The 27,359-nt window shown below is 35.8% G+C and overlaps 1 protein-coding gene across 5 annotated transcripts in view; it reads right to left on the reverse strand.

Annotated features, from left to right (window-relative positions):
- Nucleotides 1–27,359, reverse strand: part of Con (leucine rich repeat protein connectin) — a 102,134-nt gene that overhangs the window by 11,913 nt on the left and 62,862 nt on the right. For all 5 annotated transcript variants that reach the window (XM_088043669.1, XM_088043668.1, XM_088043667.1 and 2 more), the window contains 4 exons: nt 26,896–27,240; nt 26,367–26,661; nt 26,091–26,253; nt 22,145–22,391 (listed from right to left, as the gene is read on the reverse strand). In XM_088043669.1, the coding sequence (XP_087899795.1) occupies nt 22,145–22,391; nt 26,091–26,253; nt 26,367–26,661; nt 26,896–27,232 (1,042 nt within the window). In that variant the 5' untranslated portion in view covers nt 27,233–27,240. The remainder of the gene's footprint in view (nt 1–22,144; nt 22,392–26,090; nt 26,254–26,366; nt 26,662–26,895; nt 27,241–27,359) is intronic.

Raw genomic sequence — 27,359 nt, forward strand, 5'->3', positions numbered from 1 at the left:
TTGATATTATATCTCGTTTTTACCTTTTTCATAATTGTTTTCTACAAATTTATAGAATTTTTTTAAGTGTATGTTTTACAAAAAATGCGAAAATTTAACACTCAGTATACAATACATTAAAACATGCTCGTCAATAGTATATTGTATAACAAGTGTTGAAAATGGAAGATTTCACACGAGTTTTGCAGAATTGAGCCACGAGCCGTAGGCGAGTGGCTTAAGCAAACGAGTGTGAAATCAAATTTTCAACACGTGTTGTACACGATATTTTTCCGACGATCACAAAAATCGCAGAGTTAATATTTATTTTTTTAATTAAAGTTTATATTTTACGCTCTTCCACTTGCTATTAACGGTGCAAAAACACATCAGGTTATCTCTGGGCAAGTTAAAACTTAAAATGTGATTCGGCAGAGCACCTAGCCGCGGACAAAATAATTATGCCGTTGCGCCGAAAGTTAGATACCGATAATGCCCGATCTGTGTGCAATATAAAAACACACAGTTGTCGGCCAATCAGAGATCAAATTTTTCATTGCACACGGGTATGCGCTTCGTTCGTCTTCGCACTGAAATTGTTTGCAATTTTAAATTTTCACTACGAGAAAACTGTATGACATGTGGCATATTTTATAGTGGTCGTCGGAAAAATTATTTTTGGCCTCATGAATTGTAAACGTCAAATTAACATTCAATTGACATCTTCGGAAACACTAGATTTACAAGCGCCCTGGACGTTTACACACGCCGTGCTGTAAAAATTGCCCAAATCGTCTGCTCTTCACATGCGTTTATAAATTAAAATCACTTTACCATAATGAAGATTGATCACCAAAGTGGAATCTACCTAAATTATTATCTTAATTAAGACAATATTTCTATTTTTAAAGTAATATTAAAACGTTTTTTATACAGCGCCATCTTGTGTACTTTTTGTGCACCAACTACAAAATTGACAGAATTGACAGATGATGAAATTTACAAATGTCAGATGTGACAGTTATAAATTTTGAAAAATCCAATTATTTAAATTAAAATTTTTCGGCCAAAAAGTTTAATACAACTCTTGTGCGTCAACCATTTTACAGCGCTCAATCATTAAAGCACTCCGGCTACGCCGTCGTGCTTCAAACTGATTTCGCGCTGTAAAATGTAAGTTACCACACGCGACTGTAAATAACTACACCGTATTTCAACTGAAACTGTGGCCCCAATTTTGGTGGCGACAAGTGTATGTAAGTGCAGAGTGTATCTGGACAGCTAGTGATTTTATTTAAAATTGGTGATGGTTTAAAGAGTGGGAGAGCTGTCAAAATTAGTTTGGTTATAATTATTGACATTATTTGTCAAATCAGGAATTTGTTGGAAAAGCAAAAGATTTACGTCCCATTTGATGCAAAGTGAATAATAAAGAAGTTCTACGATGTGCTATACGTGATCTTTAACTTAAAAAACAAAAATTGTAAATAAAACACTTGTGTTTTTCCGAATTTTACTGTGAGTTGACCGTTTTGGATTCGTTTAATTGCTTGTAAGTTTAGAAACAAAGCAAGTGGAACTAATAAATATGTTTGAATAAAAACGAAAAGACGACATTATCAACATCTCAAATTTCTCAATCAACATCTCAAATTTCTTTCTCAATCATCTCATCTCAAGATTCTTTTTGTCATCATCTCAACGTAAGGGTTTTAATTTGAAAATCTAAATGAGCTAAGTCATAATATAAACATTACTTGCACCCAGTGCATCTTCTCATCAAATGTTTCTGTCGGACTGTACTCCTCCTAATGTAACTACCGCTGCAAGTTGACTCTCTGGAACTCGCAGAAGTTCTCGCGCGCGACCCATTTTCTCTCCAGTGTACACAAGCATTTTTGATTTTGCTCAAGTTCTTTCAAATAAGGGGTCTGTGAGAAATCGCAAAAGCCAGAACTCACCAGATTCTCGCGAAAGAAACTTGCAGTATTTATTGCAAACAATGTAAACACATAAGCAAGAACTCGTGCTAGAAGTGTCGCAAGATTCTCTCTAATCTATTCCAGGTTTTAAAGTGTAAAAACTTAAAAACTGGCACGACTACATTAGGTTCAACTACAACAGGTTTGCTGTTACATTGGGAGTTTCATTACACCCAACCTAAAGTCACAATATTAAGACAGAAATAGCTCTTCATGTAACGAACAACATTGACGATTAGTCTCTAAATTTGTGCAAAATCAAAAATAATTTCTGGTTTCTGACAGGTTGACGTGTTTGTCCATATTTCAGATATTAACAGCAAACCCAACAAAAGTAAAATGTAACTAGGGGATACAGTCCTTTACACAATTTCGTGTACAGTCCCACAATTTGGGCATGTGTTGAAGTTTGGACCACAGATTCAGTTGAAATATGGTGTATTAGAGCGAGTTTATAATGCATTACGTTTTCAAAGATACCAACGTTTCATTGAAATTATATGAAAAAAATTTTGGGGGGTAAAATTCGACGTAAAAGTTGATTATTGGACTAAAAATGAAGCCAAGAATATCGAACACTGAATTCTTAAAACATATAGACGGATCTGATTATTGAAAATGTTTGGTTGATATGAGAATGAGGAAAAATTGAGTGGCAGAAAAATTAAAAATGTAAGCACCCGCAGTTCAACCGATTAAAAAATTCAAATGTCGCTAATACTGAACAAGCTCAGCTGAGAACTCCCTTTTTTATTAAAGCTTGATCCGACAGATGTTAATGAGACATTCCTTCTGCCTCCTCTGCGAAGATGACAAATGGATATTCAATTTTTAATCGCGTCAGAATGTCAAGTCAAATCGCCAATAATTCATCTCGTCGTTGAACGAAACGCATTTTCCATTATTTGCGAAAAACCACGAAAATGGCGTTGCGGAAATTGTCGTGCTTGCAGACAAATACAGTGGTCTTTTTGTTCCGAAGCAATTTCTCACTTTTCAGTTTGTTGATCGGTTCATTTATGGTGATGCATACGGCAGCTTGTGTGTAAAAATGTGTTTACGATGCCATCTTCAAAGCGCTTTTGAATCAGTTGGAGCGGTCAAACGGAAAAAAGATATTTTCCAGGAAAAAATTAAATCATATTTCAATTGTTTGGGATGGGTGCGCCTTGGATGTCATTAATAAAAATATTTCGTTTATTGATTGTCGTCGCCCCGGAACTGTATTACCACAACAATCAGTCCATTTTGATTCAAATGGTTTAATTTCTATGCGTATGGTATACGTGGGGTGAATTTATCCAGGATTAGGAAACGGGGGACCGATAGGCGTGCCCTTACGGTGACATCATCATTGGGACATTAATTATGAAGGCGCCGAGACGCGAAACGACGTGATGAAGTGGGCGTGAGTCGGAAATTGTTGTCTGTGGCTCCTCCTGATCCGGCTCTGAACATCGAAAAAGCAAGGTTTTAAACCAAACTGCGGAAATTACGCGTGAAGAATGCCGCATTTTCAACATACTAAATTAGACCTAGGTGCGAACTTGTACTTTAATTTTGATACATGGAATTCCTGCTGTGCTTTTGTTCAGGCAAGCGACTTGTTTAACGTTCTTTGTTTAAAGTTATTTTACAGAATTTCACGCTTTTTGTCGATTAGAAGTAGTTGGGAATCACAACGGCGATGTCTGGAATTTAAAAGAGAAGTTTAGAAAAGTTTTCGGTTTATTTGGAAGGCGACGACTAGAGGTAAAAAGAGGCAACTTTTGGGGCGACAAACTTCCAGTCATTACGTAATTATATTGCAGAAGTAAAGTCATGTTAGATCTGAAAAGAACGCTGAAAATTCCACTGCAAAAAGTTTTAGCAAATTAATATCAATGTTGGAATTAAATTTATTGGTACGGTTTTTGGAATAACGAAAAAGGGCTGGAATGGAAAACTGAATAATTAAAACCGAAATAAACTGTGTAGGTCATGTTTAAGCCATTGAATGAAAAGTTCCATGAAATCAAATTAGAGTTTGTATTTGTTGTGGCGCTGCAGTGTTAAAATTTATTCAAATTTGTGATTTAATTCAACAAACAATGCGCCTTGACCGAATCTGGCTAGTAAATCACAAATCTGTATTCCTCCCCTCTCTGCGTCGAATTAAAAACGATTTTTTTAACAAGCAACGCAATAGTGCCCCCGGTTTGTTTATCCAGTATTTAGATTTGATATCTCTATTTGCATTTATTTGTTGGTTTGTTTCCCGAAGTGCAAACCGCCGGTAATTTAAAGCTGACCGCCGCGTCAGCCGCACCGTAGCAGCCCCATATTAATTTGATTACAGCGGAATTTGCAGGGGTTTATCAAATTTAAAGATTACTTCCAGTAACGTTCTAGTTATCGACTAATTAAATCTTTAACCTCTACAACAACCTGCGTTGCCGCCGCGGGCACCGACACCCCCTTATATATTTTATATTTAATTAATCCATCGACATGTTTAAATCATAACTGGAAAGCATGAAGCTCGGGGCTTTCGTTATGACTCACTTCGGATGCGAAATTAATTTTATCTCAATGTCAACACGGCGACGTGCAGGTTGCTTGAAATTATTTTCTACAAACTACGTGGCTTTTTAAATGGATAAAACCGGCAAGACGGACCATTTAGTAATCATGTTTATCTGTGTATAGTACATTTAAAGTGTTTTATGATTTGTTCCGCTCTTGAAACTTGCAGCCAACTATCACGTCTGAGATATGCAGATAACGAAATGCAAATTTAAACGAGGTTAATTGCTTTTATACGAGAATTCGAGAGATAATAATTCTGACCTTTGTTCGCAGAGATCCTCTAGACTTATCGATTCAAATGTCTACAGGGTGGTTGATTGAAAGCTTGAATTGTGTAGTGACTAATCTTTCAACTTTAGACAAGATCTTCGATTTGCTCTTATCTAATCTTCAACTTCCCTGGACGTACAGAGCAAAGTTTCCAACGTAAAATTGAAAAAACTAAGGAAGTTCTAGGAACGACATTGATTTGAGGTCAATAATGCAGAGCTACATTAAATCGCCATTAATAAATAATATCAAATATGTATTTCAATCTAGTCGTAATGACACATTTATGTATTTATGTATTTCAGTACGGTCCATACAAAAATAAATTTCAATTCAATTTCTATTGATATTAACGCAGATCACGGATTTACAAAATGCGGATTTTTGGGGATTAGCGGCTTAATTTAATAATTAATTTCTAATTTTAGATTTCACATTTGTTTCGTTTTCTTTGTGGATTTATGTTTGCCGAATTTATTCCATTATATTTTTTAATTCTAAACCTTTCCCAGGTTTCTTAAATCTTTAGTTCATTTCACAAGGATCAAAGTTTTCAGATTCTGAAGTTTCTAAAGTTCAGATTCTCTCTCTATTCTACGAATTTTGAAATGTTTAGATACTTAGTTTTAGTCGGTATTAATTCTCTTTTCCTGCAGTTTAGGCTTATCAAAATTTTCAAATTTATGTTTTGAATTTAAGGGGCAACAGAAATGCTGTTTCATAATTTAATGCCGAATCTGGCAATGGTAATGCCGACACAAAGGAAAGGCTTAGACAAGAAATCGCGGCGTTTCCTCGTGCATTCCAATCGAATTTCCATCGAAACTTTTTCCATCTTCGGCAGGCGAGCGCGTTTAATTTCGTTCCCGGAGCCGAATCAGATGAAAACAGTTAATGACGCTTAAATTAATTAAAACTAGCACATTTAAACAACGTATGCAAAACAACACTAATTAATTTTTACAGAAGCGAATTTAAATTCAAATCGCCATCAGCGATTGATCATCCAGAATAAATTTGAATTTATTGTACTAGATAAAACCCAATCAATAGTAATTTCGGATTGTAACTACCAATGCGGCTGAAAATTTCTGATGAGAGTGGCATTTAGTCAAACGAACTTTAAAATTACTAAATTACTTCAAGCTAAAACTATTTCTGTTTTGAGAGGAGAGTAATTAAATGGATGCAGACTGACGTGTATTTGTTCATATTCAATATCAAACACATCATGATCACCGTCACATCAATAACCATCACGATATGAGTCATTAATCGTGATTGCAATATCGGAGAGAAAATTTCTGTGTGCTTTTGTCATTAATCTCACTCGAGTAAGCCGAATTGCGGTACTTATTCTTAGGGGTTGTAAAAAGTCAGTCGAGAGCTCGCAGGGATGTTCAGATTTACTGTTTGTGGCAGACTTTAGATCGCTGGACTTTCGATAACTAAATTATAAATTCCAAAATTGCGCTCTCATCATTGTTTGTAAATAAGGTTTTGATTTAATTTGCAAACTAACATGCGGCGAACGGGGAATTAACGAGGGAGAGATTATTGTGTTTTAGTTGAAGCTTTAATTATTGTAAATGAACATTTTTCGATTAATTTGATTGACTGATAAAAGCCTTGAATTTTAATTAGAGCATTTGCAGTGGGATACGAAGCCGACGATAGGTAAATTCATAATCTAATAATCATGAAAACAAACTTCGTTGTAACTTTCGATATTTATTTTTCTCATTTTTAAGTAAATTACAAAGCGCCCTGAAAAATCCGTCCTTATCTTTCATCGAATCGAATTTCTTTATGACACATTTGTAAATATTAAACTCATTTGAATCTTGAAAATTCCATTCATCGCTCGTTCTGAATAGAACTTAAAATAATCACATCAAAGAAAATATTCTATGAAGAAAGTATTAATATTTCAGTGATATAATCAAATCTCTTTAGGGAGCTTCGTTTAAATATTCAAAACGGAAATATTGAAAGGCACGTCTGAGATTGAAATCTGATCATCAACAATTCCTTTCGTTGACATTTCGTCTCTAGGTGTGTATTCTGTTGATGAAAACGCGTAATTAGCTACGAAAATTGGATGAAAGGAAACTCCAGTCTTTGCGGTGTCGATTAACTCAGATCTAATTAACGTTTATGAAGTGATAAGACGAAATCGATTAAAAACAGACGTGTGCCACAAATATTTACCTTGTAACCTTTTCCGATTGAAAATGATTTTGTCTTACATAAACACGGCTTTTATAAAACGTAAATGGAAAACTAGCAGTAAAATCGAGGTTTATGGGCTCACGTGGTTAGCTATCATCGGTTTTAAAACAACCCTCAACAAAGGTGTTAGCCAACAAGAGAAACCCATATTAATAAACGTGTAATAACGAACGTATGTTTTTGCTAATATCTCGCGGGCTCCATTACCACATAATCTGTTGTACTCTGCATTTTGTTTTCCAAAGAGAGAAACTCCAACGAGCTTCGGACCAGAATTACACGTTTTAGTTTAACACCGGCAGGTATTTTATTTTTATTTAATTAACCTGCAAAATCGACACTGAGAATGTTTAACCTTCCTTTTAATTACGAGCAAGAGTTGCTTTTGAACTAGTTTTCAAAAAACGCTCCGCGTTTTATTTACTGCTCTCGTTTGGGAAAGGAATTTCTGCCATTTTTGTTTACACTACCTTTTACAATAATAATTAAAACTTTTTTTATGACTGCAGCAGAATGTGGGAGTTAGGAATCATAAATTTTTGAAATCGCAGTTTGTCAGCGTTAATTTTATAAAATTGTTAGCTCTGTTGTTTGGGAAGTTGTTAATGGATGCTGCTGAGATACTCAAATTTTAACTCCAAATTTCACCCTTTTCAGATTCTCAGGTTTTCAAGGGATTCGAATCTGAACTTTTCAACTTAATTATCTCCAGATTTCCGGATTCTGTTTTTTTACAAAATATTTACACGAAATTGTTTAAATTTAAGAATATCAGAACTTTGCTTGCAGAACCGTATTAAACTACCAAAAATTTTATAAACAACCATCAATTTATTTAGATTTTGTACATGAAAGTAAATTCCGGCTTTGGGCCAGTTTTGGGGCCCCTTCAAACTTTTTATTCAATTACAAAACTGCCCCATATGGGGCGAAATATCCCCCATTATTTTCCACCGCGGGGACCGCTTACGTTTAATTAAAACCTGGACCCTCTTGAAGATGGGGCGCCTTCATTCCCAGGGCGCCGCTCCACCCCTGTTTACATTAACTATTAATAATATAACAGCAGCAATAAAAACACTAGTATTGGAGCATTTGACTTGGTGAAATCCCCGATGAGATTAGCGTCGAAAATAACCAGCAGGCACGACATGTGACAAGGATCAGCATCCCATTATCATATCTTTCGGTCTCTATTAAGCGAACTAAATCAACGAGAAAAAAAGCCGAGGGGAAAAATAATATAGTGAACAAAGATTTATCGAGAAAGGGGTCGCGTTCGGTTCGAGTTTCGCCCCAATAAAACAAGCGGAACGGGCTTTTAAATAAGACGCTGTCATATTTCCAAAGTTGTCCCACTTTTCTATGTTTGCATGTCTGCAGTTAATAAATAAAGAAGCACGAGACGATTTGACGCGAGAAATGTCCCATTTTTTACTCCGACTGTTCAAATGGTACTTAGAGATGATGGACGGCACGGTTATATCTTCAGACGGTAATTGGAGTGTAAGGAGTCCATTAGAGGCTAATAATAGTTTTTTTATAGTCGCACTTTGATCGGAAAACTTCAATTAATTACATGAAAAACGGATAGGGAATGTAGATGGAAAGAAAAAGTTTCATTTGCTTTCATCTAGACTCTCAGAAGTTCCACGTCTTTGTTCCTAATAAAAGTTTTGGTAGAGACAGATTAGACCACCATTTGAGAGCTTTTTAATTAATTTTTGCGATTGCCACCCAGACAACAAAATAGGCTTTTTGTGGCGTTTTGTGATGTAATTACCGACTAAATAAGAATCAGCGCGTTTAACTTATTAACAAAGCTGCAAAAATATGGAATCCAAAAAGCCTACCGTTGTACACTTGGGCGTCTACTTCACAAAAACAAACACTGCTGTGCAATCAAATAACATTTACATAACCTCTAGCCCAGTTAATGAGAAATTAGCCATAAAGCAACAATAAAGCCCCAAATTGACTCGACATTTTAATAAAATATGTTAAGGCACTCTCCGTAAAAACTTAACGAGGAAATGAAACTGCTTCTGTGACGAACGTGGGTGTAGTTAATTAGTCGCTGCTTCTTGAATTTTTAACTATTTTTTAAAGAACTGATCCTGGCATTAATGGCGTTAAAATATCTTCTTTCTTGTACATGTGGGAGGCGGCTCTTGGGAGTGAACTCTGACTGCAATTGGTTTTTGGAAAATTACAATATTGAAGGGAAGAGTGGTTCGTGTAATTCTATCTGGCTCAACTTGAATTGTATAGGGGATGATGTAAATTTCGCGCGACGATCGGCTTAGTTACAATATTCTCAAAGTAAAATTTATGACACGAAATAAATTCAGATATAATATTAAACCAGCAAAAGTCATTCGATCTATTCATCACAGATTAATTCGTAACTCAAACGACTCGTCTTTTTGCAACGAAAGATGTTTTAATGGCTCTTTTGATGCCCAGTCTTTATAAATAATTCAATTATACATGTTTGAAGTTCACTTTAGCTAATTAAAGAAGAGAATTTACGAAATATTTTATGTAAATGTGATGACGAAAGTTTCAAACTCGCCTTTTTCCACCCTGACAATACTATTCAATCCCTGCGGTTGCATTCCCTAGTAACAGGGATTTGCTATGAAATGCTAAAACCTAATAAAGCAAAAGTCATAATGCGCATAAATAATTCATGAACTGCCTGAAATGAACGCACTAATCCCCCACAATCAAGATAAATCAAAATTTTAGACAATACCTAGAAAAAGAAAAAAGAGTTATCAAACGCCACGCGATAATTTTAATAAATTAATTCCCGGAACGATTAAAGATAAATAAAATGGGATTCAATTAAGTTCAATCGCTTTTAAAAACTACATCTAGGCAATGTTTACTTATTATTTCAGGTGGTTATGTCATGCGTGGCGGAATTAGCATCCCATCAGCTGCAGTATCAACACTGTTTATTTGTTCGAATTGGAACTGCAATTGAATTCAGCAGAGATAGATTACCGAGGGATCACGATTTAAAATAATACCGCTGATAAAAGGGAAACATTTCAAAACTTTAGGAAAACAAAGGCGTCTGATATTTTTATCGAGTCCGATAATGGAGTGCAAAAGACAACTTTCCAACTATTATTCTGAATAAAGTCCACGCCTCAAGAATTCCCGCAACAAATCTGTGGCTATCAGTTTCAATTTCGTGGGAAGTAGGAAGATGAATCGAGTTTAAAACTGATATTAAATTAGAATGCGGTGTATATCTTTATAAACAACTTTCTGTCGCAACACAACTTAAACAAAACTTTTTTATTAAATTTAAATCGCGTCGAGGGATAATAGTGCGTTTTACTGTTCTGCAAAACTGATTTCGGAGCTGCAGAAATAACTAATTTAGTAAACTCAAATATTTTAATTAGGAGTGGAAAATATGCCAGTCTTTTCTTTTCTTTTTTGGACTATTTAACACGCTTTGGATTTCATGATCGATTTTGAGAGCACAATTTGAATCTCTGAATTGGGGATTATTCCAATATCTCCACTTCTCTTCATCCACTAGATGCTCTGCTTACGTTCAGAGTTTTAAGATTTTTCGGTTTTTCTAATGTTTTCTTGGGTTTTGTGTTTTCTTCAGATCCATCAAATGCTGCATAAGTCTAACTTTGCTAGATCCAAATCTATGTTTCAGTTTTTTCTCGCTTATTTTTGGAGCAAACTTGTGTTTTTCGGCGTATTTTACGCAGAATTTCACGTAGATTTCAAAAAATGAAGACTCATTAAGATTAATCCACAAATAACTGACTTATGGGCAATCAAAATTTCGGATATTGAATTTTGAGTTGGAAAATTTTCAAAGCTCAATATCTCCGAAACTACGAAAGATTTTGAGAAACGGTTTTTACCATCGTTGTTCTCGGGTCATTTTACTTTAGAATTCGCCCTCAAAAGTCAAAAATGGTCAACTTTTTGGGGAAAAAAAATTTGCGACTCAATCGATGAAAATTTTTCAATTTTTCGTTTTTTGATCGCTTCTCGTAAACTGCTTGACGAATCGATATGAGATTTGGCCAGTTGATAGTTTTTGAGCTGCTCTTTCGATCGATGTATAACTCAAAGTTACTAAACGTCGGTTCGCTCCGAAGCAGCGTCTTGCAAATGACCTAAAAACACCCTCTGAAAATATAATTTGGTCGATATCTTGTTTAGTTGTTAAGGAAATTTAAGCTGTACGGGTACGTTTGACGCAGAATTTTGCGCTGAATCCAAAACTACAATTATTTTTCTCGGCCGTCAACAACTAACTGAATTAGAGTCGTTTGTAATTTCGGGTTGTTGCCAGAGGGCCAAAATTTTGGAGGGTTTAAAACGATTTTGCTCGATACCTTTGGAATTAAAGCGAAAATAAAAATACCCTTTTCGGAATCGTTTTTTGTGAGTTTTTAGCTTAGAAATCGTTTTTTGATAGTTCGAATTTGAAATTTAATTTTTTTCAGTATGGAAGGTAGCTGCTTTTCGGTCTCTTATTCAGACACGGTCGCTATCTCGCTTATTTATGAAGCAAGATTAAAGTATTGGTGCTTTTTTACAAACAAATTTGCGTTATTGGAGCTTCTCAAAATCAAAATCTTCGGCTCTCAAGTTAGAACAAACGAAGCTTTCAAACGCCTTACAGGCGAAACCGTATTTTCGAAAAAACAGATCGAAAGTACAAGAAAAAGAATGATTCAAAGCAGAGAACTCGAAATTTAGTACTTAGAAAATTTCAAGTTTAGAAACCAATCGCGATGTAGTAAATGCGTGCGTATTTCTGAGGCTGTGAATCCGATCTTGTCCATTCAAGTTTGTTTGCAATATTGTTGAATTTGGAAATCTGAACTTTGTTCAAAAACAGGACATGATAATGTAATGTCATATATTATGTTTCCCGCTCTTTGTATCATGAAATCCTCACAATTTGTGTAACCGAAGACAATCAAGTATCTATTATTGTACCTATATATTTGAGAACTGGCAGAAAATCAGATTTGGTTTTGTTGATAGCGTTAGTTAGAAACTTGATAGCGTAACTAACAATGTTAGCCAAACGCAGCCCTTAATTACGTTAAGTTTTAGTTTTGAATAACCGGCGGAACCGGAGCATAGGAAGAGACCCTTCATGCGATCAAGTAAAGTTTACAAAGCTTATCGATCAGACAAAACACATAATCGACGCGGGCTGTCTTTACGTAGGGAGATAAAGACAACGTGCACGAAGCGGGCGAATTTCACCCTATTTAATGCCAGGATGTATCGCGTGTATTAATCTGTAATTACTCTGACACCCAATCGATCACAATTACTGTCGTGATTTTCTCAGTGGTGCTCTGTAACACACATTTTTCGTTCTGTTTTCGATTATCCAAATTACGTTTATTACCCTTTTTGTCTGAGGTGGCGCATGCATAATTAAAATGATGAGGTGGCGATATCGACTTGTTCAAATCCCCCGCGAGGACCCTCAGCCTAATTTGCATCGCTACCTTTAACACCTTCGTCTGTGGAAAGGACGATTCGATGGAAATGCCCACAGGCGACCTTCACTTTGTATGCTAATCTTCCGGGGAAAGAAGATAGACACGTAATCATTTTATTGCAAATGAAAAACGTGAACTCCGACTTCATTTGAATTGAAACTATTTTATCTCAGCTCTTTTGCCACTGCACAGTTGCAACCGCGATACGAATGAGAAGCGCAGGGGTGGTTCCAGGATCAAAGATTTCTCCTGTATAAAATCACAAAGCTAATTTCGCAATTCGCGACCGATACGAAAATCCAGACTGCTATTCTGGTTAAGTTGGATCCTTTCGTGATTAAATTTAAAAGGGGTAATCCCGATACAAGACGGGGGTGTCTTTCATACGTACCCGCGATGAGACTTTCAAAGCAAATATGAATTCCTTACTCGCTCAGCTGTGGCTTTTATATTAGATTCTTATTTTACTTAACCAGCTACACGTAACATTTAAATTACTTTTTCACATCGCAACTTTAGCCGAGTTAGGTGAATAAAATCCCTGATAAAATTTAATACTAATTAAAATTTATGATGCTTTGTCCAACTTTCATGATTTTGTACTGTCTTATAAACTTCTTAATTAAATACAAAACATAATTTGTTTTTCTTCAAGCTACCGGTTAATTATACAAGTCATTTTTATTCTCACATCGATGTCATGCGAAAATTAAACTAGGCCCCCCTCATTCACTAAATCAACACTCGACGGCGCTATTAATCATCAATTGTGATTGTTATTAATGAAAAAAAGTGGAGGTGTTTACTCGACACTATTTTTCATATGTTGAGCTTTTGTTGGTAGTTGATAAAATCAACGACAGACGGTTCAAATCGAATGTCACTTTGAGGTTAACATGACAATATAACAATGACGTCGTTTTCATTATAGAAACGAGCAACGTGTCCACTAAAAAATCTAATGAAATTTTTTGCAACGCTGAAGGAATGTTTAAATTAAAATTGGCAATGAATTTTTATCAACGACGCAATTATATCCACGAACAAAAGAATAGAAAATCATGGAGATAAAATAAATGTGAAGTGATTTTTTTGGTTTCAAATTTTCCTGTTTTATTCTCACTAGACATTTAATTAATATTTAAATGCCAGTGTTGTAAAATTCACAATCCATTACGAATATTAAAACGAACTAGTCGGGCGCTTCCACCATTTTTCCAGACCTCAGGACTTGCACTATGTCATTTCCAATTGGTTTGAGGCAGACTATCACAACAAAAGAATTAAAAAAAGTAAACCATACCTCCTATCGAAATTCAAATTTGGGAGCTCGGTCATTTAATGGAAACTTTATATCGGTAGAGCCGAGCTTTGTTTTGATCGCAGCTCATTGAAATGCCAGTCACATTTTAGTTTGTTTGATGGCTTGACACTTGCAATTAAAATTATTACTGGCAATTTGTTGATTCGAGGAACTTTCGGCAATTTTTCGGACAAACAAATAGAATTTTTTGATTAGTATAAATATCTGTTTAGAATTTGGGGCAGATTAATCCGGCGCCTCCACCATTTTTGCCGGATCGAGAAAAAATTATTTGAATCCAAATAGGACTCATGGCTTTGATTTAAAAATACCACTAATTTTCTGGTTATTTTCAGTGAATGTTGGCAAAGTAGAGCTCTTTTTTGCCCGAAATGGCCCGCACCTTTTAGTTTTGTTTGATGGTTATTTGAAACTTCCAATTAAAAGTATCACTGACGATTTGTTGTACCACTGGACTTTTGCGCAAATCTTGGTAATGATAAACAAATACAACAGTGAAATAAAACTGTTTTTCTGTCTGGCGAGCAAACAGGTGAAAAAGTCACAAAACTCTCGTGGGGAAAAGTTTCAACTAAACAATTTATAATTTAATCCGTTTCCATTTTCAGTTCGCTATTTATGGAGAGGTAATTTCGACTGAAAGTGCACTTACACAGTGCCTCTCCATCATCGCCAGCTACATTTTATTGTAATTGCACAAAACGTACGTACGTGACAAATTGCTCAAGTCGCAGTTGCACGGAGTAGTGGACATTTAACTACATATGTTTCCGTCTTATTTGCGGAGAGCACAGAGCAACCTTATTTGGCTTCCGTTTCCTGCAACGTGCGCTTGACTTCCCTATGATAAATTAAGTCTTGAAATTTCCGATTTTAGCAACCATTTTTTCCTGGAGGCTGAAATTTCATCCCCTTAATTATTCTATATTAATCGTGATGGGACACATTTATGAAATTTCAGCGCTACATGGTTTCAGGTTCGACTTTAGTTTCACTCTACATAATTACTTTGTGTATTGATCGTTGAATTTCAACTTAATACGAAGCGACACGTTTATACGGGCATAAAATGTTAGCTTTATAGCGACGGTTTAATTTTTGAAGAAATGACAAGGACGAATTTCGACGGAATGTTATATTGGCAGGTTTTAAGTGAAGTAATAAATTGTCAAGTCTGAGTACATCCCGGGAAAAAAAAACAGGCGAAAATTTCAAAAACGCCGTCGTGTGTTTCCGATGTAAACCAATAAAAGCTGGAAATCTCGCAACGTTAATAATAAAACGGCTCCCAATCTTGAGGCGAATATTTACGAGCATCCATACAAGCAAAAAATTTTATTCAATATTTTTTACATTTCTCCATTCACTCACGGATGAAATGTAATATCGGCGCTCCAATATTAGTTTTGGAACTGGGTATAAGCTCCAAATTTAATATATTAACCGTTGTTATTATCAATTTACTCAATATAAAGCCAAATAAGCTGTAAAATTGAAAAATGTACTTTTCAACTGGATTTACACATTTCATTTTTATCTCTGTCGTCGGAGCTCACAGTGTCAAATTGCCTCGCATTTTTTAATCGGGGTAATTGGGTGCCTTTTTACGGATTCCACTGATGGATCAACAACAGGAAATCAGACGTGTTGTTGACAAAGCTTTGCTGAAAGTTGATGAGAGTCAACCACATGCTTTATCTCGAAAAGTTTGGAAGTAATTAGACAAGCACTGCTTTTATGAAATTTAATTAATTTTTGCTAGGATTCTGAGAAATTATTTATGTTAGAGAAATTCTCCATTAAACCTCTTCAAAATACAAACTTTCCATCCTGAAGTTAACAAAACCGATTTCCGTTTGAGCTTTTACTTTTTTTTTATCTTGTTGGCGGTCAGTGTGGTTTTCCAATCACAATAATGGACACTAATGAAATCTGGCGACTTTAAGTCACTGTCGTGTTGCCATCTAATAATAAAAATGTTGACAAAGCTTCCACGTGTTTTCCTCGAAGTAATAAGGCAACAAGCAGCGCGTTAATGAAAGAAGAAAAAATTCCCGGGGAGATGAAGCATTGAGACTTTAGGCACTTGGATGTTTTCCGGCATAAGATTGCGATTTTCCAGGAAAAAAGGTCGTGTGCTCCCTAATAGGTGTAAGTTCGGTGCGAGTCATAATCACTTTCCGAGTGCAATCTTGACTAAAATAATTATTATTTAAATGAGTTGTCGAGTTCGTAAAGTACATTCTCCGTGTAATGCGAGCAAATTTGTAATAGTAATATCAATTGTGAGCGCTATCTTCGCGACTGCCGCTGGAGCACAACAAATCCTAAAGTTTGCTGGAGTGGTAATGTACGAAGAAGCCCACAATGCTCAGGTTGTAATACACGGTTATCTAAGCGAATGTAACTTATCACAATTCTCTTTGATATGTAGATTATTCCGAGTTTGTTGTTGGCATTGATAAACTTGATTCGCGGCGGATATGAAATGTGTCTGCAGTTTAATTTAATTAATTTCGCGAAGAGACGAAACTAAACAAGCGGAAATCCTTCGTGCAATATCGACATCAAAAACTCTCTTCCTGCAATAACTGTTACACGAGATGACACGGATGTGGCAAGGATATGGACACGCGAATCTTCTCAGACATGTCAACGACCTGACAGTTACAGCCCTTAAATTGGTAAAAAAGGGGAACTTTGACCGGGGGATGTTTAAAGATCCTCAACGTCACAAGGGACGTTCTTAAATTACGAAGCTCGATTTTAAAAGGACAGGTCATTCAATTAGATTCGAAAATGTGGAGAAATTCCCTGTTTGTATATTTTTATGAGATTTCTGTGTTGTCAGAAAAAGAATACAAAGGAATTTCTCTACTGACATGAGGTGTAACTTTTTCCCGGCCATCATCTTATTTGGTCAAAGTAAAGTATTTTATTGGATTCTTTTACAAGAGACGTATCAGCTTCCGCCATTATTTTCTTTGCTTGTTTCTTTTATTCAAGAAAACATGTTTTTCTTAAAATATTATTTCATTATTTGGGGCCACGACCACGTTATTTATTTCGGTTTCAAACTTCACAGGCAACACGCAAAAGCGGGAGAGTAATTTACCCACCAAGAGGAAAAAGGTGTTTTAAAAGGTGAAATCATCTTTTGTTAGCTGCTGATTAGATACTTGAAACACAATGAAAAAATTCTGCTTCAAAGTCCCCAGCTCTTATTTTTATGAGAAAATTTTATTTTTGCTGCAATTCTCAGAAAGTTAATATGAAATTCTGACGATTTCTACCAAAAGAAAATTTCTCATTGTTGGACAGATATTTTTTACTTTTTTAAACTGTTAAATTAAGTTTCTCTCCTAGAAAAAGATCAAGAAAAGCGTGTTTTTTGGGTGCCTATATTAAACTAAAATTTAGTATTAAAAGCTTGGAAACTGAGGAATTGGTACATAATGAAATCCTGAGGAACTGTTGAAATTGAAGAAGAGCAACAGGTTCTTACCAACTGATTTGTAAAAAGCTGCTGAAATCGGAAATAGAAAATTTCACTCGCCGGCAAAATAAACTTTTAATTTAAAATTTTAAATAACAATAGAGCAAAACATGAATATAGAAGTACTGTTTTTATTGAATCAAAAGAGCAGCAGATCCGAAATTTGGTGGAGATGAGTGGCGCACTAATTTTTTATAATTTCACTCCAACAATTTCAATGGGTTTCCCTTTATTTTGATAAAAATGAAAACAGTTCAAAACTTGTAACCTGCCACAAAGTACAATTGAAAATAAAATGGTGCAATTCCTGAAATCTAAAAAAATAGGAAATGCGCTCGACTACTCCGTATTGGATTGAAAAATTGTAAACGTTTTTTAAATTCAATTAAATGTACAAATTTACTTTTATGCCTTTTAAAATAATATTTTTTTAAGCGAAAACCTTTGAAATTTAATGTTTGGGTCCCTGTTAAAATTTTATTTATTTTAAAACGGGAGTTTTATGCTGATGCTGTTGTAATTATTTATTTATGGTGTTTATGAAAATCAATAATAATTTGCGCTTTTGTTCGTTTTAAAGTGCTTTTAATTATAATTACAATCAATAAAATATAAATAATTGCTGTGCGTTTCTCGGGTTTCAGAATCTGAAGACACGTAAAGTAGCATTTTTTTAATGTCTGTGAATATTATAAACAACGTTTCCTTTAAAAATGCAATGTGTCAGCTCGCTGAAAAAATTCAATAAATGTTTGAAATAAAATGTGTGGAGGGCAATTTTCCACTTTCCCGTGGGAAATTAGTTTTTTAACGTTATCTCTCGTATCTTTTTAATTTTAATCGTCCATAACATTGTACACGTGCATTATTCAAAGAGCAATGCACTCGGACACGCGATGAGTTTTTCAATTTCGGTTTGTCAACGTGAGATATTAAAAACTGAAAGTGTTTCTCGGCTAATAATTTTGATATTTTGCCCCCGGTCATCACATCACGTAAAGGAAACTTTTTCATGCTGTTTGCCCATCCGTAACTCAAACAAGCCGTCAGCAAATACCGCACAGAATTAGCCCTCGTTTCTCGGTTTGAAATGGCGTAATTTTTCAAAATAGCGCCGATGTGCGTTTAATTATTATACGATTGAGATTTACAATTTTAATTTGGAACGCTGATGTGGCGAGATTCCCCACTCTCTTCAATAAATCTTCCAAACCTCCATAAATCCACAAACAAGTGTTCTTAATCTGTTGTGCATTTCTACAGTGTGATGTATAGTATGAGGAGAAGTTATAATCTCGAGCAATGGGGGAAGTGAAGGAATTAAATTCGCTCCAAGTCGTTGGTAACTGATGTTACTGTCTTAGGCATGACTCAATTTTTGTTGAAAGGACGCGGTCGTGTGTGTTTATTTAGCGGTTTTTAACATTCAACGACTTAATTACAAAATGTGTGAAGCGACGAAAAAGAGCTTTCGTTGGAAGCTGTGTTCAAACTTTACGTTGCACTTACATAATCTGCACTAAACTCGCTCAGCGTCAATGTTTGATCCCTCGTCAGCCATGATAGTTTGTTTAACTTTAGCGGACTAATTAGACAAATAACATACAAATGTGGATGCCATTTGATTCAATCAACATAATTAACTTACCTACACTGAAGGGAATAAAATAGGAACATTACTAATGGAATTACCTCACAACAGTTGAGTTTAACTCGGAATAATATTCGCCCACTACAAAAAATGGGGACATCAGACGTGTCTGGCTTATAAATCAATTCCTAGCTCCGGGCCAGCATTAATTACAGTCATTAAACCGTAATAGATCATAAATTTTAAGATATTTCGTCGGTTTCACGTGTCCTGTGTCACCGACGAAGAAATTTATACACCTTGCGCAATGCATATTAATTCCGATGCTTTCATTTAAGCGCGCGCTTGTTGATGATGAATTCTGCAGGAATTGCGAGACGAACGTTTTCATAACGCACTTTTCTGTTTTTCCGTGCTAAAACTTTAAACTTAACAACTTTGAAACAAGATAACACGCCAACAATACCACGAATGATTGTTGGTAGATTTACATATTCCAAGAAATTACATCACGAGTAATTGCCGGAAGCTCTAAGATTTCGTACATGACTTTACAAGGATGCTGTACATCCACTTTCAGTTATTGCCTCCAGCCACATCCTTGTTTTTCACAAAAATTTGATAATTATTCCGCTCGCGAAATTCATTTCAGGACCAAAAAACTATCCGCTTATGTTATGAAAGAAAATCGGGAAAGGTCGCCTTTTTGTCGGTCTTTTTACCAGGAATCACAATATCGATGCAGTTGTTACCAGCGGGATCGATGAAGGATTATTACCGGCATCTCTATTGTTCGCGGAGATTTTTAATAATGCCTTTGTTCTAATTTTTTTTCAGCCATTCTCAGACTAATGAAGTTCCGTGTTAAATGGAAATATTTCACGCAGATTCAATCTTGCCTTGTTTCATGCCTATTGCTGCGTTTCGGAAAAAACTTGATTTATTTCAATTTGGTTCATAAAGAAATGCTTTAATATTCATGATATCTAATTGGGTAGTGCGTTTCGGTTTTGCCGAGGTATTTTCTCGTTGGTATGGATTTATCGCCAATGGACGAGGATTTGCATTTTGCGAGCACGTAAGTGCTTGGGACCTTGTCCAAGAAAAAAGCACCAACTACATGTGATTGTAGTAGAAATTGAATGCCTATTTTGCTAATCAACCAAACAATGAACGGTAAAATTGTTGAAAAAACACACGATTTTGTCCATGTAAGTTTTGAACAAACGCTGGTTTGAAAACTGCACGCTCCATTTTTTGTCGTGGAGTTTGCATGTCCATTTTGGAGTTAAAAATGACGAACAGTCTGGAATTCAATTAAATTTATGAGAAAGTCTGCATTCCAACCGAGAGCCTAGCATAAATTTAACTAGTAGCAAAACTCGCATTTGTAGCGATAAAAAAGCGTTCCCAAACTCCATAGGCAAAAGTTGCAGTAATTTTCATCGCTGTACCGTCTCGCAAAAGATGTAGTAATAAAACAGTGTTTAATTTCAAGTTGTAGCTCATATGAACGAATATGTAAATCATACATACAAGAGAAACTTTCGGCATAAATTTCGCCCTTTGTGTTATCGTACAATTTCGTTCGAAAATATTAAAAGGTAAATGAAGCTGATCTGTATCGAACGCCCTCGTTTTCCGCTTGATCAGTCGAGGGTTTTATTTATATTTTTTTCGCTATTGGGAAGCTATTTTATCGATTTCGTATTTGGATGAGACGGCTCCGAGAGTTTCTTAGGAAAATAAACAGAATAGATGTCTTCATGTGATGACAAGGCAATAACATTGTGGAAATTTATTATCCATATCTTGCTTTGCCGGCATTTTACATTATTATAAATGTTTACTTTGCTTGAAACATAACGGCATCATGTTTACTACACTTGTACCTCATTTAATTAACACGCAACAAGCTTGACAAACAGAACTTGCAGTAAATGGGAGATTCTAAATTCATTTTGTGGTGCAGGCACCGGAACATAAAATTCGTTTTTTGCGGAAGCTGTCGGCTTAATTAAAGTTTGACGTTGACGGATGGAAAATTATTGGATTCGTATTTCCATCGCGAAATGAATACTCTGACTTTCAGTGTCAAAGTTTGTCTATGAATTGGAGTGACTGTCGCGGCGTTACAATTTCCCCGGATTCGTTTTAAACGTCGTTATTCTTTTATTTTGGTTTCAGTAGCATTCTGACATTAATAAAAAGCGCAACTTATTAAATACCACTTTTTGAAAGAAAAGTGACAAACAAGTCTGAAAAGCTCCCGTAAAAAGTATGAAGTGAAAGAGAACTCAAAGCATTGTAGTATGATAGCCGGTTAAAAACAGAGATCCAAAGATTTATGAAATCTTTCACGAACATCATTTTTCACACGACTCGGCCAAACTAGTAAAAATAACGTCGTAATGATCCCGAAATTCTTCATCGATTCCTCTTAATACACAAAGCATTCTCTCTTGAAATAAAACCTCTAAACACGCTCTTCTTCCTTTACCTTTGTCGATATTTGTTTTTGCGGTGTCACGTTCCTTTGCAAAGATTAGTTTCATCCTCGTCACTTTTCACCGTCGACACCTCATTTTTTTTAATAGTGGGTGGTACATTTTACCGTGACTGTTATTGACTGCCATTAGAATACATTAGCGTTGTATGTCATCCCACGTTTTGATAGCACGAGTTCAAATTTATAGGAGTATCATGTATCCGGCACACACGTCATTTCATAAATACGTACGAGCACCTCTTTACAGCGAATATGTCAGTTCTCATCGCCACTAGAAGCTAGTTTTCATGCGAAATTCGAGCACTTCACACGCTGTTCTAATTCATTTATATTCGAGCGAGGCGAGGGAGCTTCGAATAGGGGAAAAAGCTTACGAGTTAATTTGTAAACATTCGGAGATACTCAAAGGGAAAAAGAAGAGGCTGATCAGCAAGGGACACCTAGAAAATAGAAAAAAAGAAATGCTAATTGGGTGGGAAACCTTCGGGATCGCCCGTCAATACGACCAGAACCGGGCATTGATTTTATAGGAAACCGAAAGTTTCTCTGAAAGTTAACATTTAGAATGCTTGCGGAGTTTCTCAACCTGCTAATACCATTCTAAGAGCACTTTTTGTCCGTGTGCTTTGCCAATTGAGGATATCAAGTCCATTATAAATTAAAGTCACACTTCTTACCTGCAATATAGAAGTAGCTGCTCTCGTTCCTCAGATTATGAATGATGGGCTGCACGCTGTCGTACGTGATGGTCTCGAGTTCGTTAGACCTTAGATCCAGATGGATAATGGTGGGAACGCCTCCCAGAAGACCACCCGACAACTCCGCCAAACGATTGTGGCTTAAACTAAGCTTCTTGAGATGGTTGAGTCCAGCAAAAGCACGATCTGATATAAGTTCGATCTGATTATTTTCCAGATTGAGTTCCTGTAATAAACACAAACATGGTCATGGATCGATGTAGAATTTAATGCTCGAGGGAAAAAGTCAGCTTTTGCATTCATACCTCATGTTTAATACAGAAATATAATATGGATGGTAATTTTAGATTAATGTGTGCGTGATCCAGACCATTTTTTAAAAATACAATAAAAAAAGATTATCAATTAATTTAATGGTGATGTTAATATTCCGGGACTACGTTAAAAGCAATAAATTGAATGGTTTGGAAGTGCTCAAGCGAAGTCAATTTCTGATAAATTCCATATTTCATCGGGAAAGTGGTAAATAAACAGTTTAAGCTTTTAATTAACTTTTGTTGTATTATACATTGTTATAGTGTTTTTGTAAGGCTATTTTCATAAATTTCTATAAATTCACTGAGAAAGCACACGATTCCTTGTTAAATTATTACGTAACAAATTTTACAATCTCTTTGAGCACGCAACTAAAAGCATAACAAGATCGCAAAAACAATGAGAAACTGGTTTGTTTTAATATTCATTTTGTAGGTCCGACAATTCAAGCCAAAAGATACCACAGATGTGTGTATCCACTTCAGATAAAAAATATTAGAATTGTAAAGCTTTGTACAGGTACGTAACACTGACAGCCACGTTGGTTCAAATCGACAATCACGTTTATCCGAAACAAAAACAACCTCTTTTATATTCCTCTTTCAAATATTTTAACGTGCTGCTTGTCACAGAAAAACAGATAAATAACAGTTAACTTCGATTTCTCGCGTGCGTGCAATTTTGACAAAAAATACAAGACTTCCGATAATCCCGTAATCGCTCGCATAAATTTAGGGGTGTTAATCCTGCGATATGTTTTTTCAACCTCTTAACTCGGCATACATATTCAGTTAAAAATCCTCGATTTGCGTGTGAAACTCTTCGGGTTAAGGACGCTTTTAATTCAAAGGATGATGCGCCTGTGAAAGTTGGATAGTTTATGGGATTGTGGTCGTCACATTGTGGTGGGAATTAAGTCAAGTTCCCAGCTCTCGGAATTGGGAAGCATGTTGTTTATTCGACAACAAGAACTTTGGACATTGATTGGTGACACAATCGTTTTATTAAACAATGAATTATTTTAAACTCGATGACGCATTTATAAAAGGTTTTCAAGTGTTTTGCACATAAACGCGAAATGAAACAGAGTGGTGTCCGTGCATATTTATTTCTGGAACAATTCATTCTATGCTAACAAACGACTGGATCATTTTTGAAACAAATGCATATTTCAAATTTCTGAATGTTGAATAATAACAGAAATACACGAGCAAAGTTAAAACAGAAATTTATCGCGATAATTAAACTAATTCCAGCTGAAATGCGACTGAAAGAAGAGATTTTTATGGATCGAAAATAAATAAATTTATAATAGGTAATTTAAATTAAACCGCCTCATTTCCGCCTTTGGTTTCTTGTGAGAAAGAATTCTCAGCGTGCTGATCGCGTTGAAATTCCCGATGAAGTCTATTAAAATCTCATATTAAAGACGTCAATGAAATGAAAGTGCCGGCATTAAAATTAAAATTGGGCAAAGCGTTTAACGTCGCCTAAAACAATGAATTTAAGCCTCGGCTTTGGCGTGATTGTCATTTAAAATTAGCACGAATGAAAAAGAGACAACAATTATCTCGCTCCATCGTAAAATATGGTCGTACCTGGGATCGGTAATTTCGTTCGTTTTAATTAGTTAACCGGTCAATAAAACTTAACCGACGGTGGCTCAATATTCTGAGTAGATTAAAGTTAATACTGTTGGTGTTGCACATATTGACCGTTGCCTCGTTTTGTTGAGCATGAGGGAAATACCCAGACTCTCTTTTTGTGCAACGTACACTTTCTTAATTAAGTTTTTACAAGGAAGGAAAATATTGTAGCGAAATTTCGGGCGAACGGGTTTCAGAGTTAATCACGTGTTAAGAAGAAACCTGGAAGTTTATAATCTTAGGGTATTGCACCACTAAACTTTTTCAGAACATAAAATTAATAAAAAATCGACGTCATTAAAAACTATAGCTGAGTGAATTTCCCAAGGCAACTATATCCTACTTGTAGTTCATTTCTACGATTTAAAATTACCTAAGTGCACTTCTTGCAAATTTAATAAGGGATGTAACGTAGTAAAATAATGACTGTCGAGGCGGAACGCTGGCAAAGCGAAATTGCAGAAAGTAGAATATTATAACAGATAAAATTACAATTAGAGAATGGGATGAAAACAATTTTGTATATTTTACATGTTTTATCGCTGAGTTGTTTACGATTTTTTACATCAATCTTCTTGAGATTGTAAATTCACTTCAGACGCGAAACTATTACATTGCTGCAAGAAAATGCTTAAAAATGAAAGTTCGCAGGGAAATTTCAGATTCAGAATATTGGAATCTTTGAGCTCTGACCAGGGAGATAAATTTTTCCCTGGGGGTATTATCAATAGTAAGATTCTAAGTTTGGCAAATCGTCGATGATTTTTAACATGGCCGAGGAATCTTTTTATCGACGTTTCTCACTAATCCGAACAAAGTCTAATTTTTCTACTAATCCGATCAAACTTTTATGACATTTCAATGACAATTAAAAAATATATATAAAACATCTAGAAAGGCTTAAAACAGATAATAAATAAAGTAAACTTCCTAGTTTCATCAAAAGAAGTGCATGAAATTCAGTTTGGGCTAATGTATTTAAAGATATGGTCGGACAGGCGAGAAGCGTTGACTTTTGCCATATGTTTTGAATGTCTGGCAGTTACCAACATTTGCCCTGATGTTATGCGAAAGTGTTAAACTCACTTACTGTGTTCATCGTTGCAAACACAAGCTGTCCGAGACAAAACCCAAATTAGAATGGTGGGAGCTAGTTTTTAATATAATTTACCGCCAAGAATCATAGCTTGTTTGATGTTATAATCGACAGAATCTGCAGAAATTCAGTTTCTCTTCATTTCATGATAATTTAATTAACAATATTCTCTGTCTATTCTGATAGTTTTAATTAGAGCACGCTCGTTTACTGGGAACTATTTGAAATATTCAGCATCTGCAATACAGTTTAATCAATTTCTACAACATATCTCCTCATATAAGTTAGCACTCGAATTTCAAGTATGTTGGGGGAAAAGCAGAAATTTACTTCATTTAACACAACACTGCCCAGACGGCCAACGAATTTTGTTACATATTTTTCTAGGAGAGTTCGTGCGAAATAGCAATTTTATTGCTTGACTTGCAGACTGGTTTATTAAATTACGCAAATGGATACTTGCGCCATATAATTTCAGATGACTTTAACACAGTTTAAATCAAATTAACTTTTAATTTCGTAATAAAGTCGAGTATTTTTACTAACAGGTGCTGCTGATACCTTTTTTTTTGAGAACGATATAGTCCGGAATTTACGCAGTCCCGAGTTCTCCTATCTTGGGAAAACACTATAATTTCCCCGTCTTTACACAAGACGTCACATTTGTGCAGAATACTACAGCTCACCTCGCTATTTACAAATTTAATGACCAAAGTTCTGGTGCAGGGCTCGTAAACTTTGGTTTGTTAGCATATTCATTCGGTAAATCCCTTCACCATCAAATCATATATCTAGAGACCAATGAAATAAATTTAGAACTAAATGAGACGCGTCTAAGTGTGTTTATCGTTGCATCGTTCGAACTCACCTCTAAAACCCACAACTCGGAGAAAGTCAGCCCGCCGAGCATGCTGATTTTGTTCATGCTCAAATCGAGCTTTTTTAACTCGCCGAGGCCTGTGAACGTGTCTCTTGTCAATACGTTGATGTAGTTGGAGTCGAGTTCGAGCTCGAGGAGGTGGGCGAGGTGTCTGAAAAGGAAAAGTTTGAAACTTCACTCATATTTGGTATTAACCCTATCATCAGCATTTTCTCTCAAAATCGCCTTCTCAAGAAATTTTGAAAGATATCTCCTGAAATCTACCTGAAAGCCCCCTCCTGTATAACGCTCAAATTGTTATGCGCCGCGTAAAGCTTCTGCAATCGCGGCAAATCGACAAACACGTCCCTCCTTATTTCAGCTATCCTGTTTTCTTCCAAAGACAATTCTGTTAAGTTGGTGAGATGAGCGAAAGCATGATGATCCAAAGTGACGATCTGATTCCTCGACAATGTGAGTTCCCTCAGCGAGGAGCTGTTGGCGAATGCGTAAGGATGGATCTCATTTATACTGGCGTACATTATTTGGAGCTGTGTTAGATGGTTAAGGTGGCGCAGACCTACGGCAAAAATGCGGTGGAAATATTTTTATATAGGTCGTAAATGCGGTCTGGGAGTAGAAATGGGAGTATTTCTAAATTTGGAGTGAAGTTTAACGAGGCGCCGGCCTGATGTGTCAAAATTGGACAAATGATACGTGAAACGACGCGTGTTTTATGAGAACGTATGCGTCGAGAAATGTTTTATAGAATTTGATGTGGGGGTGAAGGATGCATGTTTTTATTAAAGACTACCTTTGGTGGGAATAAAAGTGAAGAGTCCATTCGGCCGCACCAAGAACTTGAGCTGTGTTATATGGGGCTGCGTCGCGAACAAAGACCATATGCTATGATCTTTGGAGACCCCAGTAAAGACCCAGCACTCAGCACTCGTCGTGTTGACTGGAGGCGCGCCCCCGACACAAACGCAGTGCAAAGCGGCGGCATTCCCTTCCATTGTGCAAAGATTTGCATCTCTTTGTGATTTCGGCTTGTCTCGCTTCTTCTCCTTTTTTTTCCAAGTATTCGCAGACACTGCTATACACAGAGATGCCACAATTAACAGCACAAGCAGACGCTGGGAACATCTCATGATGACACCTGAAACAAAATCTTAATTAATTTCGTCCAGCGACAAAATACGAAATCGTAAACAACGCGTTTTATTGCAACTAAGTTACGAAATGAATGCTAATCATTTTTACCTCTGTTTTCTTGAG

This window comes from Gnatocerus cornutus, chromosome 8 (genome assembly GCF_029298725.1).
Source record: "Gnatocerus cornutus isolate USDA-ARS CGAHR chromosome 8, icGnaCorn1.1, whole genome shotgun sequence".
Lineage (NCBI taxonomy): Eukaryota > Metazoa > Arthropoda > Insecta > Coleoptera > Tenebrionidae > Gnatocerus > Gnatocerus cornutus.